The 17,640-nt window shown below is 55.9% G+C and overlaps 9 protein-coding genes and 1 non-coding gene across 10 annotated transcripts; 5 read left to right on the top strand and 5 right to left on the bottom strand.

The window, feature by feature from the left end:
• Positions 1-350: 350 nt before the first annotated feature.
• On the top strand, positions 351-3,483 carry BAUCODRAFT_299630 (uncharacterized protein). Its single transcript, XM_007682956.1, has 2 exons — positions 351-1,086; positions 1,185-3,483. The coding sequence occupies exons 1-2, from the start codon at positions 450-452 to the stop codon at positions 3,353-3,355; spliced, it is 2,808 nt and encodes a 935-aa protein (XP_007681146.1). The 5' UTR covers positions 351-449; the 3' UTR covers positions 3,356-3,483.
• BAUCODRAFT_299626 (uncharacterized protein) lies at positions 3,475-6,000 on the bottom strand. Its single transcript, XM_007682955.1, has one exon. It carries the CDS (start codon positions 5,854-5,856, stop codon positions 3,595-3,597), a length of 2,262 nt encoding a protein of 753 aa, XP_007681145.1. The 5' UTR covers positions 5,857-6,000; the 3' UTR covers positions 3,475-3,594.
• A 1-nt stretch (position 6,001) lies between these two features.
• BAUCODRAFT_299625 (uncharacterized protein) lies at positions 6,002-8,138 on the top strand. The gene has a single exon (XM_007682954.1). The coding sequence runs from the start codon at positions 6,151-6,153 to the stop codon at positions 8,050-8,052; it is 1,902 nt and encodes a 633-aa protein (XP_007681144.1). The 5' UTR covers positions 6,002-6,150; the 3' UTR covers positions 8,053-8,138.
• A 132-nt stretch (positions 8,139-8,270) lies between these two features.
• BAUCODRAFT_t38 lies at positions 8,271-8,365 on the bottom strand. The gene has a single exon. It is a non-coding gene; the product is annotated as a tRNA-Val (tRNA).
• A 291-nt stretch (positions 8,366-8,656) lies between these two features.
• BAUCODRAFT_152032 (uncharacterized protein) lies at positions 8,657-9,214 on the top strand (the record flags this gene model as incomplete). The annotated part of the gene is made up of 1 exon (XM_007682953.1): positions 8,657-9,214. One exon carries the CDS (start codon positions 8,657-8,659, stop codon positions 9,212-9,214), a length of 558 nt encoding a protein of 185 aa, XP_007681143.1.
• Positions 9,215-9,334: 120 nt separating this feature from the next.
• On the bottom strand, positions 9,335-10,538 carry BAUCODRAFT_299438 (uncharacterized protein). Its single transcript, XM_007682952.1, has 4 exons — positions 10,118-10,538; positions 9,739-10,050; positions 9,659-9,678; positions 9,335-9,600 (listed from the first exon to the last, which is right to left on the bottom strand). Exons 1-4 carry the CDS (start codon positions 10,345-10,347, stop codon positions 9,455-9,457), a joined length of 708 nt encoding a protein of 235 aa, XP_007681142.1. The 5' UTR covers positions 10,348-10,538; the 3' UTR covers positions 9,335-9,454.
• A 192-nt stretch (positions 10,539-10,730) lies between these two features.
• BAUCODRAFT_79570 (uncharacterized protein) lies at positions 10,731-12,494 on the bottom strand (the record flags this gene model as incomplete). Its single annotated transcript, XM_007682875.1, has 5 exons — positions 10,731-11,452; positions 11,504-11,545; positions 11,724-11,837; positions 11,896-12,083; positions 12,139-12,494. The coding sequence occupies 5 exons, from the start codon at positions 12,492-12,494 to the stop codon at positions 10,731-10,733; spliced, it is 1,422 nt and encodes a 473-aa protein (XP_007681065.1).
• A 160-nt stretch (positions 12,495-12,654) lies between these two features.
• BAUCODRAFT_299499 (uncharacterized protein) lies at positions 12,655-14,351 on the top strand. Its single transcript, XM_007682951.1, has 4 exons — positions 12,655-12,816; positions 12,920-13,011; positions 13,284-13,479; positions 13,677-14,351. Exons 1-4 carry the CDS (start codon positions 12,814-12,816, stop codon positions 14,160-14,162), a joined length of 777 nt encoding a protein of 258 aa, XP_007681141.1. The 5' UTR covers positions 12,655-12,813; the 3' UTR covers positions 14,163-14,351.
• Positions 14,352-14,927: 576 nt separating this feature from the next.
• BAUCODRAFT_299599 (uncharacterized protein) lies at positions 14,928-15,409 on the top strand. The gene is made up of 2 exons (XM_007682950.1): positions 14,928-15,301; positions 15,358-15,409. Exons 1-2 carry the CDS (start codon positions 14,946-14,948, stop codon positions 15,392-15,394), a joined length of 393 nt encoding a protein of 130 aa, XP_007681140.1. The 5' UTR covers positions 14,928-14,945; the 3' UTR covers positions 15,395-15,409.
• A 15-nt stretch (positions 15,410-15,424) lies between these two features.
• On the bottom strand, positions 15,425-17,066 carry BAUCODRAFT_78776 (glycosyltransferase family 62 protein; the record flags this gene model as incomplete). The annotated part of the gene is made up of 2 exons (XM_007682810.1): positions 15,425-16,844; positions 16,918-17,066. The coding sequence occupies 2 exons, from the start codon at positions 17,064-17,066 to the stop codon at positions 15,425-15,427; spliced, it is 1,569 nt and encodes a 522-aa protein (XP_007681000.1).
• Between the last annotated feature and the right edge of the window lie 574 nt (positions 17,067-17,640).

Raw genomic sequence — 17,640 nt, 5'->3', positions numbered from 1 at the left:
GGGTGACGGGAGCTTGCAACAAGCTCGTCGCCGATGCAAGTGGTACCTCTAGCCTTCCGCATCTGGCCAGCCATCGGAAAGCCAAAGTCTGACCAAATGTGATACGTCTCATGGGTGTTCTTACAACCCGCGCATCGGGCCACATTACAGGCCGCATGCGAGGGCGAGCTATTCATATATGCGGCAGAGCAGTTTTGAGGTACGAGTCGCAAACAGACGCACCTTGACGATCTAAACCCACACCCTCCCATTGCTATGCTTTCGGTCCTCACCTACGCCAACATTCGTGGTTCCGCAATGTCCGCTCGTTCTGCAACAGCTTCATTTTCTGCAGCCTAACCTTCACTTCCGTGAGCAAAGCCTCACGGCTCTGGCTAGTGCGCAGTGCTCTAAAATTCGCAGACAAGCCCTTTCACAACTTGCTCACATTCTGCCGGAACGTACGACCAATGGCGGCCAGGCCGGCAGCTGCAGTCAGTCAGGCTGAAGTCATCGACCTCTTGAGCGACGAAGATGACATCCAAGTCGGAGCAGGTGCTCCTGACCATGATCTCCATGTGGCAGACCGCGTGCCGCTTGTGCTTGACGAGAACGGCAATCTCTTGCCCGCAAATGAGCTGCCATTCGATTTCTTCGACGCCATCGTTCATCCGGGACAGGCGCCCCTGCTTCCCGACAACCCACCAGTGCGCGGACAGCTTATGGTCATCAACGGCGAAGAAGTCTTCATACCGGACGAGGAAGCACCGCGGCCGTACACAGCGCCTCCCGCTGCTCCTCCCAAGGATGCGCCATTCACTGTAGACACATGCCTGCAGCGCGTGCTCGAGATCTTCCCAGACATTAGCCATGACTACGTGCACGAGCTTTACAATGAGTTCGACGCTAGTGACGAGTATGAAGTCCTGCCCGGTTCAGCACGGCTCGATAACATCATTGAGAACTTGTTGTCCAACCTTGACTATCCACGGTATGCGAAAGGCAAACAAGCGGTGCGGAAGCGGAAGCGGGGAGACAGTATTGATGAGACTAATGCGAACCGCTGGACCGTCGAGAGTCGTGAACTTGCACCCTCATTTCTGAAAGGTATGTGCATTACATTAAACTACGCTTCTATGGAGGCTGTGTTGCAACCCCCGTCCCTAGCGCCATGTCTTGAGTGCTGATACTTTGTTACAACATAGGATCGATACAAGCTATGCTAAAAGCTGAGTATCCTGACATACCCGTGAGGTTCATCAACGATACGCTCGCTAGAGACAAGCACTTCTACCAAGCATACATCACCCTCGCCATTTCTCGAGACTCTAACGATCCTGCTCGGCCGACTTTTAGTAGGGGTCGTCCGCCAAAGAACCACGAGCTCGCAAGCGCCGACGTTATCGCAGCAAATTGCGGCTGGCCTACCTTGACAGAAGAGCTTGTTGCTGCACGTAAGCGTGCCGCAGTATTGCGCGCCGAGCGTGCTGCGGAAGACGCGATGAAGACATCCGAGCAAGAAAACCTGCGCCACGCTATGGAGCAAGGCGAAACGGCGGAGTGCCAAGCCTGCTTTGAGGAGTTACCAATGAACCGCCAAATCCACTGTGACGGAGCAGTAGCGCATTTCACGTGCTATGAGTGCCTGGAGACGTACATCAAGACCGAAATTGGTGACGCGCGGTGCAATGTTTTGTGCACCGCTGGCTGCGGTTCTGGATTCGCACCGGGCCAGCTGAACCAACTTGGCAACCCGCAACTGCTTAAGAAATTGGCAGACCTCGAGCAAGAGAAAGCCATCCGTGACGCCGGCCTCGATGATCTGGAGGAGTGCCCGTTCTGTGACTTCAAGGCCATCATGCCTCCAATCGACGAAGACTTCGAGTTCCGCTGCGCCAATCCGGAGTGCGAAAAGGTCAGCTGTCGTCGCTGCAAGAGTATTTCACATATTCCTGCATCGTGCGAGCAGCATGCCAAAGACAACAAGCTCAGCAGCAGACACAAGATTGAAGAAGCCATGACCGCCGCCCTTGTCCGCTCCTGCAATAAGTGTAAGAAGCAGTTCATCAAGGAGTACGGCTGCAACAAGATGACTTGTCCCTCGTGCATGAACATACAATGCTATGTCTGCTCAGAGACAGTGCAGAACTACGACCATTTTGATCAACAGCATAATCCACTCGTCGATCGGCCCGCACCAGAGCGGTGTCCGCTTTACGACAATGTGGAAGAGCGTCACGAGCGCGAGGTGAGGGAAGCGGAAGAGGCGGCTCGCAAGGCGTTGCTTGAAGCAAACCCGAATCTTACTGAGCAAGATGTCGAGATCAATGTCTCGGATGCCGTAAAGCAAGCGACTGCCGACCGCGTTCGTCGCGGTGCTGCTGCCGGTGGGTACGGTATGAACATGCTTTATCCCGCCAATAACATCCTTGGAGGAGCCCAGCTCTTTGATGGTGTTGCTGACGACGTTCGCATCCCAAACGAAGGTCTTCTAAACCTCGCAGCAAGGCGGAGACAGGACGCATTACGTGCGAATCTGCTCCACCGTGCCGCTGAAAGAAGGGCAAGACAGGTTGCGAACGCGCGTAACCATCCGTTCAATCTCGCTCCCGCATTGGTTCGCGATGAGGCTGTCCAGCCAGCCGCAGCGCAGCACGTTCACCAATACCACCCCCCCGGGCGCCCTATACCGGGCGGTCTGGCAGGCTACATGGCCGCATTTGGCTTGCGTGGTGGACCGCCGCCGCTGCCAGAGCTACAGCTGCCTGTCGAATGGGTCAATGAAGACATGCCACAGGCAGCGCCAGCAGCACCTCTAGGGCCTGCCGGTCTGCGCATCCCTCACGCCAGAGCGAGACACAATGTAGTGCCACCCGCGCCTGCACCCGCAACCCCACCTGCGCCCCCACCTGCACCTGCGCCTACACCCGGGCCTGCACCTGACGTACTAGGCTATTTCGAACACCCTTTCGATCCGATTGCCAACGGCGGCATCGATCCACTTCAGCGGCCCGCTAACAACCAGCGAGAGTCCTACGTCCGTCAGCACATGCAACGACCCAACCCACACGCCGCCGAAGCTGGAGCAGAACGGCATGGCACGGTCGATCTTCCGGACGTACGGCAACAGCGCGAGAACTTCGAGCACCTCGAAGCTCTGCGTACCCTGCACAACCGCTTGCTGCGGGAACGGCAGATGGGTATGGGGCTGCATACGGAGGTGATACGCGATGCTACTCGAGCTTCGCGAGCTGAGCAGGTGGAAGCACACCGGCTAGAGATACTGCGACGTCGCCAAGCGGCGGCGGACCGTGCCACAGCAGATGCACTTCATCGGCAGTCTCATGTCGCTCGCGGTGCATTTCATGGACCATGAATTATTCATACGAGCTGCCGATCGTGCCTGGTGCGGAAGCGAAACCAGGAACACTGCTTCTGTTTTTGCGGCTGCATTTCACATAGCTCATGCTTATGCTTTTAACTTACAGAATCGTCGTGGGAACTCAGAAATGTTAGCGAGGCGTTCTCGTAAAAGTTTAGATTCTGCGAGATTGGCAGTCTGCTCACATATCTCTCATACTACGGTTCATGATTTGTCTTAACGACACTCATTATTCATCTCTCAACTACCTTCACCCTCCCCTTGCGATCCACTCTCTCGTCCCTAGGATCAAACCCACCATTGCCAAACGATGCCCACTCGGCTGTAGGCGGCCCAATGTAATCCTCCGGCCCAAATGTCTCGCCACCCTCTAAGCACCGGAAGAAAGCCGGATAATCTATCAGAGTATGCCACCTCTCCGGCCCACCGTCCTTCGCGGGCCGGAAGAACCTCGTCCGATCCGCAAGCAAGATACAGCACGAATGTGCATGCTCGGCCGCGATGCCATAATCCAGTCCTCTCCTCTGCAGCGCCGCTTCTAGCGAGAGCACAAAAGCGGTGACTTCCTCGTAAAACGGAACATTCTGCATACTCAGTCCCGCGCCCGCGGCGGTAGAGGTTCCACAGTAAGTGACTCCTTTCACCTCGACAAAGCCGGGCAGGGCACGCTGGACTAGGTCCGCGTACCCTTCCGCTTCTTCCTCGATGTTGAAACCCTTGACCAGTGTCAGCCGGAAGACTGTCCGCTGTGTGAAGCGCTTGGAGCGAAGGATGTCCATGCACCGCTGGAAGCGTTCCCAGAAGTCACGGTGCAGCGGCCGGTCAATGCGGCGAAGGGAGTCTTTGTTGGAGGCGTCGATGGAGACGTAGAGTTGGGTGACTGGGGCTAGGGCGGCGAGTTGGTCCGGGTGCTGCGCGTTGCAGACGAGGAAGGTGCTGATGTGTTCTTTGTGTAGGAGAGCCAAGAGTTCGTTGATGTGAGGGTAGAAGATCGGTTCGCCGACGAGGCTTAACGCGCAATGTCTGATTCCCTGGCCTGCAGCTGTGCCCATGACTTCGGCGTAGCGTTCTGCTCGCACGCCGGGGACGCCTTTCATCATCTTGATTTTCTTGTAATGGCCTTCCTTCATCCCGGCGAAGACGAGATCAGGTGGATCGACTTCCCACCGCCATGTAGTGCCGACGGGATTTGTGCCGTGGCGCCAGCAGAAGACGCATTTGTTGCTGCAGGAGAGCGAAGGCGTGGCTTCCATGCAGAGATGGGAGGCGATGCCGTAGAAGCTGTATTTGTAGCATGAGCCGCGACCGCGAAGAGCGGATTTGGTCCAGCGGCAAATCTTCACGCCGGAGTGCGTTCCGACGATAGTGTAGCCTTGCTTGGTCAGGGAAGAATAGGTTGGTGAGGTTGGTGGAACCATGGCTCTTGGTGGAGGTGCGATGCTTGGAGACTTCGAGGTGGTGAAGTCAAACGGGATGGGCGCCTTGAGGTCTTCCAGATCGTCTCCAGTTGAGCGTTTGGTAAGCCTCGTCTTTCTGGATGCCTTTGCGGAGGCTACAACATTCATGTCGTCTACTTCATCCGCTTCGTCTGCGCTCTCTGCTGCCCCTCCGCTACCAAGCACACCCTCACCCAGTCCCTGCCCATTCGCCAAGTCGCCCATAATCGCTCCCACGCCTCGTGCCCACTCAGCCAATCTAAGCTCTACGTTACCGCTCACATCTCCCATACCCAACGGAAAGGCTCGCCTGCCTCCTGTCAATCTTGCCATCCACTTATCCACCTCCACGGCCTGACTGCAGAACCCCTCTTGCTCCGTAGGCCATTCCTGCTGATCACCAAAGCCGAAGACGCTGTAGCCAGCTAACGCAGAGAGTGGAGCTGTATCGATCCGGAAGTCGTGGTGCGTTTCCTCTAGGTGGGAGAGAAAGTTGGAAAGCTCGGTGTCGATGTTGTAGGTCGGAAGAACAATGATGTAGAAGAACGAGGTACGTGGCTCGACATCCTTCGGGGCAGAAATGAAGTAGTCATCGTAGTCGATCTGCGCAAGATCACGCAGTTGAGGGTCCAATACACTGCTGGAAGAGTCTGTCTGCTTGAGAGCGCTGGCAAGCTTTTCCGCGTATGATTTTGTGGTGCCGCCGAGAGTGTAGTAGAAGATGACGGGCTGCACCTTGCCAACCACAGCTTCGGAATGCGCATCTTGCGGCCTCGTTTTCCGCCTACCAGTTACTCGCTTTGGCGCAGACGGTGGACTGACTTTGCGCTTTGTTGATGACGCTTCTGGCGGTTTCAACAGCGTGACATTCTCCGGTACTTGCTTCGTCTCTAGACTCAAGGCATGCCTTGCAAGCTGCGCCGTCTTCCTGCTTCGCCAATACAGTGCCAATCGCACAATCGCTACCAGAATTCCTCCCGTCAACACGACCTCGGTGCGATGAGCGTGCCAGAGATACAGCAGCTCCCCCGGAAGGTCTACAATGGTGCGGTAGTCCATCTCAATGGACGAGTGTTGTGTTTTATATTCACGGGTCGCAGCAATAGCTCTGGATTTCACTTATCAACCCACAACTTCCTATCTCGGAGAGTGGGGCTGAGAAACAAGCTTTCGGGCGTCCGCCGTGCTACCGCGCCGTTGGCGTCACGCAAGAGTGCATTGACACGCGACAATGAGCCGCAATCCTCCAGCTTGAACATTGTTGCCTTATTCGTCAGATTGCTGCTGAAAGGCCTGGCAGCACACATCATGATCCCGCGATAGCACCCACTCTCTTATCCCTGAGCAGCGACAATGTCAAGCCGCCCAACCAGCCGTCGTGGCCCTCCCGCCAACGACTCCGACGAGCCACACATTGGCAAGCTCGACTATCACCCAGGCGGCCGTCCACTCCAGCCTCACGATCACCACCATGGCCCACGCGATGCGTCCGCGGCCAGTCGCCGCAGCGAAGAGCACAGCTACGCCGGCTCCTTCTTCGAGGACGTCGCTGAAGGCATCGCAGCACAGCAACGCCAACGCCTCAGCCGAGCGGCAACACGATATCTAAGCTTTATATGGGCACTGATTAACTGCCTCGGGGCGGGAAGTCTTACGGCGTACAGCCTCTACGCCCCCTTGTTCCAAACGAAGTTACACTATACCCAATTGCAAGTCAATGGCATAAGCATCACGGCGGAACTGGCGATGTATCTTCCGGTGCCGCTATTCGGCTGGCTGTGCGACCGTACTGGTCCTGGTCTGCCATCCTTACTGGCGGGGTGCCTGTTCGGAGTTGGCTACATCCTCGCCGCATTTGCGTATAAGAGCGGACCTCCCCCAAGTTCTGGTGGAGACGGTTGGCCGTACTGGGCGATGGTACTGTCCTTCATACCTATCGGCTGCGCGACCAGCTGTATGTACCTTTCAGCGGTCACGACGTGTGCGAAGAACTTCGGGCGAGGAAAGTACAAGGGTCTGGCGCTGGCTCTGCCTATTGCGTGCTTTGGACTGAGTGGCATGTGGGAGAGTCAGGTTGGCAGTAACCTGCTGTATGAGACGAATCCATACGACGGCAAGACGGAAGTGGATGTGCATCGCTTCTTCCTGTTCCTTGGCTGCTTACTGCTGGCTTCTGGCGTTGTTGGTTTCTTTGCGCTACGGATTGTAGGCGAAGAGGAGCTGATCGATGAAGCGGTCGATGAGTTGGAGAGAAGCGGGCTCTTGGACGAGAGCGAGTTCTTCCAACAGAATGGCAATGGCTCGCAGTCAGGTTACGGCACAGTCTCAACAGGAGAGCGACGACTCTCCGCCGAAGAGGTCGACAATTTGCACAAGCAGGCCGAGGAGCACAAAGCACGGCTCCAAGAACAAGAGCGCAAGAAAGCCTGGCTGCTCAACGAAGAAACAAAGCTTTTCCTGTCCGATCACACGATGTGGTGGCTAGCTGCCGGCTTCTTCCTCGTCACGGGTCCTGGTGAAGCCTTCATCAACAACCTGGGCACCATAATCGGCACGCTTTACCCACCGCCCACATCAGATGATTCAAACCAGCCTATGACAAGCGCCACAACCCACGTCTCCATTGTCGCCATCACCTCGACCCTCGCGCGCATATTAACCGGCACACTAACCGACCTTCTCGCACCAACCTCAGTCCCGCACCAGCACCGGCGTGGCCCGAAGAGCCTCGCCAACAGCGTCACCTCTCTCCCTCCCGATATCAACCAGCCCGTCTCCCAATCCCAGAAGCGACACTTCACCCTCTCTCGCATAACCTTCCTAATCGCCTTCACCCTCCTAATGTCCATCGGCCAAGTCCTCCTCGCCACCGGCATGCTCCAAGGCCACGGCAACTACTTCTGGCTCGTAAGCGCGAGCATCGGGGCAGGCTATGGCGCCGCATTCAGCCTCACGCCTATAATCATTAGTGTTGTCTGGGGCGTGGAGAACTTTGGTACGCATTGGGGGATTGTCGCTACGGCGCCTGCGGTTGGGGCGACGGTTTGGGGTTTGGTGTATTCGGGGGTGTATCAGTGGGCGGCGGGGAGGACGACGGAGGTGGGAGTGTTAGGGGAGGATGGCTTGTGTCATGGAAGTTTGTGCTATGCGCCTACGTTTTGGGCGATGGCGGTGAGTGTGTGGGTGGCTTGTGGGCTTTGGATGTGGGCTTGGAAAGGGCCTGGAGGCTGGACGAGGAGAGGGGTGGCAGTTTAGTAGCAATAACAATATCACGAAAGTCTATCTCAGATTGAGCAGTGTGCTGATTGTAGACTGGCAAGTTTTGGTTCTCTCATTCCGTGTGCTATGCCGCGATCCTCTCGATAAGCAAAACGAGTGGGCGTCATCGTCGCCGCCGTTCCTTCAGACTTCGACATAGTAAAAGAACAAGCTCTAAGGCCGTCATGTCGTCGTGAATCAAGCAAAAGAAAACGTACAGGGACCGGGGTTTGAACCCGGGACCTACTGTGAGCTGAACAATATATGAACATTGTTAGACAGTCGTGATGACCAACTACACCATCCCTGCAGAATTAGCTAAATTGATTGACTACAATCAATATGTTCCAAAACAAAACCAGCCGAGGCTTTTCCGACTTCCCGGCTACGCTACTAAACCTTCCCCACCAATTGACAACTGCGTTGTGAAAGCCGTGACGATTCGGACATTCTCGTGACAAGCCTAGGGCATTGGAGAACGAAGGGAGTCCCAGCTGAGGAGGGCAGTATGTCCGCACTCATTGCTCTACGCAGCTCGAGGCCGCTCAGTGCCTGGACGTGAAGGTCAAGAATGCTTGGAGATGCAAAGACGATAGCCAACATGCCGAAGAAGAAGCAGGCAAACAGTCCAGAGTCGACAGGGTATACTTTCAACCCATCTGACTTCCCCACGCCAGCCCTCTCCGACGAAGCTCTGCGCATGTCCTACCGCATAGCGCGCGGCGAACAAGGCGTGCTTACCTTTGAACCGTACAAGTCGATCTTGCTCCCTCATTGGCGCTTCAAGACGGTCCCCATAGCGGAAAACTCCTCGTCAATACTGTACGAGGCTTTCACGCACTATGTCAAAGCCGGCGACCTCGTGGGCGCGGACATGGCTCGCAAGTTCATTCAGATGGGGATGACGAGGGCGAAGCGGTATGCTAATCACAAGGGTGGCAAGAAGTATGATCGTAGTGCGAGGGAGCTGGAGAAGGAAGGTGGAAAGCGTGTAGAGTTGCCGAAGAGTGAAGAGCATGCGGGGAGGGAGGAGAAGTTGCGGGCTAGTGAGGTGTTTCGCGAGCTTTGGCGGCGGTGTACGGGCGATGAGCGGTATGTGGAGCTGAAGGCGGAGTTTGTCGCTGAGCAGAAGAGGTGGGATGGCGGTAGCAAAGACTGAAATGAGGTTGTGGAGCATGAGTAGTCCTTGACTGCCAAGAAAGCCCAACCCAGCGTGGTCGACGGTCGACGAGTCCAATTGTCTTAGTCAATATGCCAACTTGTCCACCACGCACATGACAATGCAGCTGTCTCTCGCTCCAGCCGTGCCCAGTTCAACGTGGTGAGGCGGGCCTATCGTCTGACTCCTTGCCACCATTTCCATCGCAGCCGAGCTGACAACGGGCTCATTCCGATCACCCTAAAACATGGCTAGGGCTGGCCTGTAACCTGGAAGGTTCCTGGAGTGGTACCTGCAGCTTTCTTCATGAGCGGAGTTACCGATCGTAAGGATTGGGCTATAATGAGCAAGGCATGACCAGCAGAACTCATGCCGGCATATCTGACCTGTAAGCGCAGTATTCGTTAGTCGCATACCCTAATGGGAATAGGTTGTATAGCCTACATGTCATATGATCGCACCCACTGCACACCACAGAACCCGTCAGCTTGTCTCTTCCCACCGTACTGAAACCGATCACTCACCCATTTTTCTCCAGCTTCCTGCCGCAAGCTGGACAAAGCTTAGCAACCCTCTCCACCGCCTTCGCCGAATCTTGCTCCTCCACCACTTGCCGCCGCTTGCGCTCCCCTTCATTGATGCGGTCCTGGTACGCCTCGCACGTCTCGCCTTCATGCCACGGAGCATTGCAGCCCACGCAAGCCTTGTGCCCGCATGACGCGCACGTGAAGATGTCGCCGTCGAAGTGAGCTTGGCCGGACTTGCACTCCGGGTTCAGACACCAGCGGAAGGACTCTTCGGCGGCCATCGTGCCTCTGATCTCTGCTTCGAGGTATCTGCGATATGATTCAGGTTAAACTCATACATTCGCACCAAGCCGTAGTCGCTGTCGGCTTTACTCACTTGGTATACACAGCCGGCTTAGCAAGAGCTCTGATATCCGCTTGCCCCAGCTTAGTCGGACATTGCGCACAAGTGATCTGGTCCCACTGCTTTGTTTCGAGCTGCAGGGCCAGCCACTGGTACCAGCAGCGTCTGCACGTCTCGCGCTCGTGTTGACATTCCTCATTGATCTTGGGGAAGGCGTTGGCTGGTAGGTGGCGGTCGCAGGTCAGGCACGTCTTTCTCTTCATCTTGACCTGGCTTCTCAGTCGAGCAGCCCGCAGTGCGTCTCAATTCTGTTGCAAGTACTTTGATGGGGGAGTGCCAAGTGCAGAAGGTGAAGTGCCGCACAGTGCCTCTTCGTCTGTTGAGAAGTGTCACATGGGAGGAGCGAGAGGTGAAGGAGAGAGCCTAGAGTGCAGATATAACCTCACCAGAGGGATCACATGACGCTATAGCCACTCACCTAGTGTTTCACTGCTCGCCGAATGTGAGGAAGAATCTGGCATTTGGTTCCAGTGACGTTCCTCAGGCTTTCGTGCCTTCCGAACGGTGAAGGCGTTCTTCTTTGTACCGGATTGAGAAGGACCGCATGCACGTGACTGTGGATTTCGTGCGTCAAGCTCTTTCTCAATCAACAACCCAAATACCTCTGCTCCACCCATCTCCTCTCCAAATCCTCCACAATCCTACAAACCACCACCCTGATCTCGGGAAACACACTCATCAACCGCCTCAACCCCATCTTCCCCGCCATATACACGACAAAAACAATCCGCTCCTCACTCACGCCATGATCCAGCAACACCCTCACCGCCATCAACGCCGCGCCTCCGGAACTCATCTGCGGATCCAGAAGGAACACACACCCGTGCTCCGCGATATCGAGCGCAAGCTTGTAGAAATGCAGTTCCGGCTCGCCCGTGCGGAAGTTGGTCTGGATGAGCATACGTCCTGTTCGACAGTCGGGGATGACGCGTTTGAGGCCGGTTTCGAGGCAGGAGCCGCCGCGGAGGATTACGACGGCGGAGACTTCGCCGTCGAGGGCGAAGCCGCGGTAGGTTTCATTCGGGACTGGGGTGGAGATTCGGCAGGGCTTGAAGGTGAGGCCGATGTCGCAGGCCTTTTCTATGAGTATGGCCGTAAGACGGTCGAAGTAGAAGATGAAGTCTTCGCGGTCGAGGTCCGGGCGGCTCAGAAGGGTATTGATGCCGCGGATTTGGTTGGTGTGGTGTAGGATTGAGACGTTGGCGGAGAGGGGGTCGTCTTCGGAGACTTTGCCTAGACGTTTTAGTTCGACTTGGTGTAGACGTGATTTTTGCGCGAGGGTTTTGTGGATACGGTCGGTGACCATGCCTGTGATCCGTTAGAAATGTTGCGCTTTGAAAGCGGGTAATGTTTCCTTACTGATTGCGACCTTGTTTTCTATGCCTCTTGGGACGATGATATCTGTCAGTCGCTGTCAGTATTGATAAGACGTGCGCCGCGGTTGAGAATCATAGCTTGAAGAGTTGCAGATCAGACGGAAAATGGTGATGGTATGTTGTCTCACATGTTGGTTCAGTTGAACTATGCATTGATACTGAAGTCATCACGAAAACGAAAACAGACAAGGGCACTGACTCACCAGCAATATGCCGCTGCGGCTCGACAAACTTGTGAAAGTTCGGCTTGACGAAGCGGAACCATTGCTTCACGCAGCCCTCGATGTCTCTACCGCGCTCACGGACATCACGGAGCACTTACTTGCCGCATTGATTAGCTGGTGTTCGTGTCGCATCAGGTCGGATATGACTTACGTCGTCGCGACAAGCACAGATCAGCATCCGCTTCCGCGAAGATTTTAAGATCCAGCAAGTCCAGCACGCGCTCATCGTGCAAAGCAAAGATGCCCTCCAGAATCATAACGTGAGGCGAGTAGATGGTCGTCGTACGGTCTAGTCTGGCATGCTTCTCGAACGAGTAGAGTGGTATGTTGGCCTTTTGGCTTGCTACAAGTCAGCGTATGGCTGAAGTATCAATATGCGTTTGGCATGGATTACCCAGACTTGACCTGACGGAGCTTCTCCACCAGGTTATCAAAGTCAATGGCTTCGGGCGCGTCAAAATCATACTCGTTGCTGAACGCAGCCGCGGATTGCTCGGGCATAAGCGGCCGGTAAAAGCTATCCATGGACATGATAACCACCCAAGGCAGGTTAAGCTCTCGGATGATGGCGTGAGACAATGAGGTCTTGCCAGAGCCTGACGACCCGGCAATGCCAATGATGGACGTATTCGCCCATGGTGGCGAGTAGTGGGCGCGCTGGACCCGGTGATCACTGGCGGCACTGGCACGGCGAGGAGTACATTGCAACGTGGTCGGGCTCAGTGGCGGTTCGGGATTGGGAGAGGTCATCGTAGACGCATGGATAGTACTGCAGCTGACACCTCACCAGTCGACATGATGGTAACCAATCTCAGCGACAAAGTGCAAATAGCATATATTATGAAGCAGCGTGGCTATTTACTGTACTTGATGTACATGTAGCAAAGTCTGCCAAGCACTTGTGGCCCCCACTTTCGACCATTCACTTCGTGAAGCTGTCTCGCACACAGCATACAAACCATCTCGGCAATATCCCTCGACCTCTTCATATACCATAGCCGGGTCTGACAACGCTCCTCGACCTTACGGGAGCCATGTCCAGACTCCCATTACCTCTGAGTGTACAGAGATGGTACGTCTGTCCCGGGTACACAATCGCACTTCATGCCTCTCTTCACCAGCATGGCAGCTGCAAGTCTATAGTCACTATCTGTGCTAATCCATCTTCCGCATAGAGCATATTGTCCAGCACAGGCCCTGCAGCTTCCACCATGCGCGGCTCGCACTCTTTCGACCGGAAGGTGGAGGAGATGAAGCCCAGCAAGAGGTAAGCCCGCCGCTTCCCTTATATCGCTCGCTTGCTTGCTTGCTTGTCATGATGTCTTTCAAACAAGTTGGGAATCTCTCTGAATAAAGATTGAGGAGAACTACATCTACTTGTGTATCTGATTGCAGCGTTGCACCATTCAACATGGGTCGCCGGAATGTGGTGCTGCCGCACTGGAAGCAGCAGCAGCAGCACCGTCTCTTGGTTACTCTACCTGTCGCAGACACCAGGATTGCAGAGTTAAGGGCTGACAGACATACCGCGCAACGCAGTGACATCAACTGGGTCATAATGGACTACCTCGTCTCGGAAGGGTACCCGGGCGCCGCCGAGAAGTTTGCGCAGGAGACGAACATGGCCAGTCCTGTCGACAACGAAAGCATACGCGAGAGAGTCCGAATACGAAATGCCATACACGGCGGCCGGATCGACGAAGCGATTGAGATGATCAATGAGATCGACCCGGAGGTGAGTTGCCACCACCTCTGACCCTACTCTCGCATGATTATACGAGTTTCATGCACCACTCAGAGCTGCCTCGCAAGAGGCCATGTTGATGCACACTCACACACACTTCAGTCCTCAGTATGATTCGACACACATACACCAGCCCTCATGATAAATGTTGCCGCCGAACACACTACTAATTCTTGTTGTCCGGCTAGATCCTCGACACCAACCCCCTCCTCCACTTCCACCTCCTCCAACTCCACCTCATCGAAATCATCCGCGCCATCCTCTCCGCACCCTCCGGCGCAAATCCCATAGCCACCGACTTCCTCCCCGCCATCAAGTTCGCAACCGAACAGCTCTCCCCACGCGCTCCAACAGATCCAACCTACCAACAAGCCCTCGAGCGCACGATGGCGCTCATGATTTTCCCGCCAGAGAAGATGACGCCGGAGTTCAAGGAGTTGTTGGACGTAAGACTAAGGGAGAAGGTGGCCGGGGAGGTGAACAAGGCGGTGCTGGAGAGTCGCGGTCAGCGGTCAGAGGCGAAGATCCGGCAGTTGATCAGGGCCAGGGCTTGGGCGGAGGGGGAGGCGAGGGCGGCGAAGGTCGAGTTGCCGGCGTTTGTGCCTGTGGGGCTTGACGCTGAGGATGTGAGTGGTGGGGTTGGAGGTGGGGATGGGGATGCTATGGTGCATTGAGCGCGGTCTTCGGGAGTGGTAACAAGTCACTTGATTAGCGTAGGCGTTGGGGTTGAATATGAGCGACATCGTGATCGATCCCCGATGGGAAACACTTGCGCCTGCTCCCATCATTGCAGGTGTTGAATTATCTATCCCAGTCGAAATTGGACTCAAACATGAGCTAAATATCGTGAGTGCTCTTCCCCCGTGCTGATGTTCCTATTCGCGAGTCAAACACTAGTCCACACAAATATGCACGTTTGCGTGATGGATCACGACAATCACAGCATTGCAGGCGAGCTCTGCGTGAGGAGCGGTGGTGAATGCCGCTCGTCGCCCACAAGAACCACATAGCGCTCCGCTGGGACGGTGAGTACGCGTACATTGCGTTGCGTATAGTCGAGCCTAAGATCTTATCTGCAGGTTATGGTATGACACAGTAACGAGTAATGAAATCCTCCGTACGTCGATACACTCACTCACCACTGTTCGTCTATACACCGTCCAGCCGCCACGCCACGCCATCCCATGCAAAGTCCATCCCATTAAGAAGCGCTCAAACAACATCACGCACAGTAAACGGCTACCACCACCCCTCGCCTGATTCTCTCCTACCCCTGCGCATCAGCTCTAGCCTCCGCAACAGCCTCCGCAACCCTATCCTTCTTCTCCCTCTCCCTACTCCACTCCTCCAACCCCGCCATCGGACTCTCCCTCCCCATCCCTTCCATCGCTTCCTGTCCTGCCCCTCCCACTTCCTCCCCTTCCCCTCCCACCCCCTCCTCCACCTTTACCCCCATCATGTCATCCTTCTCCTCCTCCCACCCAACACCAAGCCCACTAACCCCATGCCCCCACAACCTCCTCTGTCCCCCCTCGGGCACAACCCCCTCCGCATCCCTCACCCCCGCCTCCCCATCAAACCGCCCCTCCGCCTCCTCAGCCGCCTCAACAGCTTCCATCTGCTCCCTCGACCTCTCCCACGCTTCCTCCCGCGCGCCCTCGGTTTCGGGCGTTTGCGGGGTGAGTGGTTGCACGTTTGTGAAGATTTCCGCTTCGCGGGCGGAGTCGGCGGCGCTGGGGTCATCGATGGGTTTGGGTTTGGGTTTGGGGGCGGTGTGTTTGACGGGCCTGCTGTGGGAGGGAAGAGTGGGATGGTTAGTTTGTGGGACATGACATGACCATGACATGACATGCTGAAAGTCTTTGTCAGGGAGGTTGGGAGAAGGAGGTGGGAGTTGAGTGAGTGAGAAGAAATGGAGATAAATGACGAGCGCTACCTACACTTCACCACCCGCATTTGAACCGGCACTCGCACCCACACCCTCCCTCGTCTCCCCCGTCACGCTATCCCTCTCCTCCCCACCACCAACAGCAGCATTCACACTCGGCTCCGCCTCCGCCAACGCCCTCTCCATCTCCGCTTCGCGCCTGGCCGCCTCGGCCCTTGCCCTCGCCTCCTCCACCGCCTTAATATCCGCCTTCCACTGCTCCCCGCCCTCCTGCGTCTCAAACTGCGTCTTGATCTTCTCCTCCCGCTCGCGTCTCTTCCTCTCCTCCTCCTCCCTCGCCACCCGCTCCTGCTCCATCTCCTCCATATGCCGGATATCGTCCACGCTCGGCTCGTACAGATGCCAGATGGTGTAGTGTGGGAGGCCGACGACGGAATATTGCATGCGCTTGGCCATTTTGCCGAAGCCTTCCGTTTCGGCGTGTTTCTCGAAGGAGAAGGCGGGGAAGTGGACGCCGGAGCGGAAGACGCGGGCTTTGGCCAGGATGCTCACGCCGCCGACCCCGTCGATTTCCATCTCCATGTCTGGGTCTCCGTAGGGGTCGCGGAGGTAGGCGAGGTGAGGGCGCCAAGTGGCGTATTCCGCGTAGCCCTCGACGATGACGGCGTCTTCATCCAGAGTGTCGGCGAGGGCGAGCGCGGTCTCGGATTCCTGCCAGCTGTTCAGATCGTAGGGTTGTTCGCCGCCGAGCCAATCCGGGAGCGGACGCCAGACGTTCGGGACGATGACATCCTTGTTGTGCCGCATCAGGTCTTCGAGGATGGTGAAGGGGGCCGTTTCCACGTCGACGTCGCGCCAGTAGACCCAGCTGTGCGTTGGGCGCAGGGCGGCGGAGAGCAGCCAGTTGCGCGCTTGGGCCATGGACTTGCGGCGGGAGGCTTGGGCGGCGAAGCCGTGGCGCGATTCGACGTCTTGGTTGACTTTTTGCCCAAAGTCTTTCTCGATCACGCTGATTTCGCCAAAGGCTTGGCGGGAGTCTGGGGCGGCTTGGAGGTCGGCGAGGAGGTTGCTCAGGAGCTCGATGGTATTATCTTTGCTGTCGCCGACTAAGAAGGCCAGATCAATGAGGTTGTGCGGGTAGGTGAGGTTGCGGAGATGGCTGAAGAACATGGGTAAATGCGGTGCGGCATCTCGGAGCGGTGCACATAAGAGGATGCGCTCTTCGCGTTCCCAGCCTCTTGCTGTGCCGCCGACGTTGGCGAGGTCGTAGTAGCGAACCGTCTCTATTTGGAAAGCTTCGCTGTTGCCGCCGAGAAGCGAAAGTGACAATGCCGGTAATAGCGTGGTCGGTCGTAATGATGGCAAGAAGATCATGAGAATGAACAATATGACACCAAGAACACCTCCTAGTCGCATGAGTAGGCCTTTCCGCCGTTGTAGCGTGTTCCGTGCATTTCGCGGTTGGTATCTACACAAAGCCACATGTCAGCTGGTCTCCTCCCATCCGAGATTGTAGTTCGGGCAATGCATACTTCTCGTACTTGTCCGGCCGTATGCTGAACGTCCTGCCTCTTGACTCGACAAAAGTCGGACTCATGGGGTATGCGCCATTACTGCCTGCGTGGCCGTTGGCACCACTATACCCATGCCGGTTCATCTTTTCCTGCTGTGCCGCATGCAGTGGTAGCATATGATGGGGATTGCCCGCGAGTGGGCTGCGGCCGCTGAGGGAGCGCAGTCGCTGTGAGAAGTGTAAGACCCAATACACTCGTACTCTTCTTTAAGGGGATGTGGTTGCGATAGTCTTCCACAGGTGGAGCTTCACGGATCGGAAGTGGGTACGGGGGGTGCCAAGAGACGGAAAGGTTGTGTGACAGTGACAGTGGTCAATGGTCAGTGAGAAAGAGTGCTGTCTTATCTAATTGAGAGATGGAGATGTACGCTGTGTATGTGCGTGCTTGTATAAAACAATTGTACAGCAAGAGGAAAGCCGAGCAAAGGAGATGCACGCTCATACTTCTACAGCACACACCACGCAAGCCTCTAGGGTCTTCAGGGAACCAAGTGGGAGCGTTGCGACAGATTTAGCTCCCGAGTCTTCGGTCGACTGACAGCTCGTTTTTAAGTGTTTGTCGATGCTGGCTCTCATCTCGTTGGAGACTACATGTACATATATTGGTATAGTCTTCGGCTTGGGCTTGACATGGACGGCTTACTATCAATGTTCTTTACCCTCTAAACTCCCCCCATACTGGTATAAGACT

This window comes from Baudoinia panamericana (genome assembly GCF_000338955.1).
Source record: "Baudoinia panamericana UAMH 10762 unplaced genomic scaffold BAUCOscaffold_14, whole genome shotgun sequence".
NCBI classification, from domain to species: Eukaryota; Fungi; Ascomycota; class Dothideomycetes; order Mycosphaerellales; family Teratosphaeriaceae; genus Baudoinia; species Baudoinia panamericana.
The sequence above is the reverse complement of the archived record's forward strand: the minus strand, read 5'-3'. Positions and strand labels throughout refer to the sequence as shown.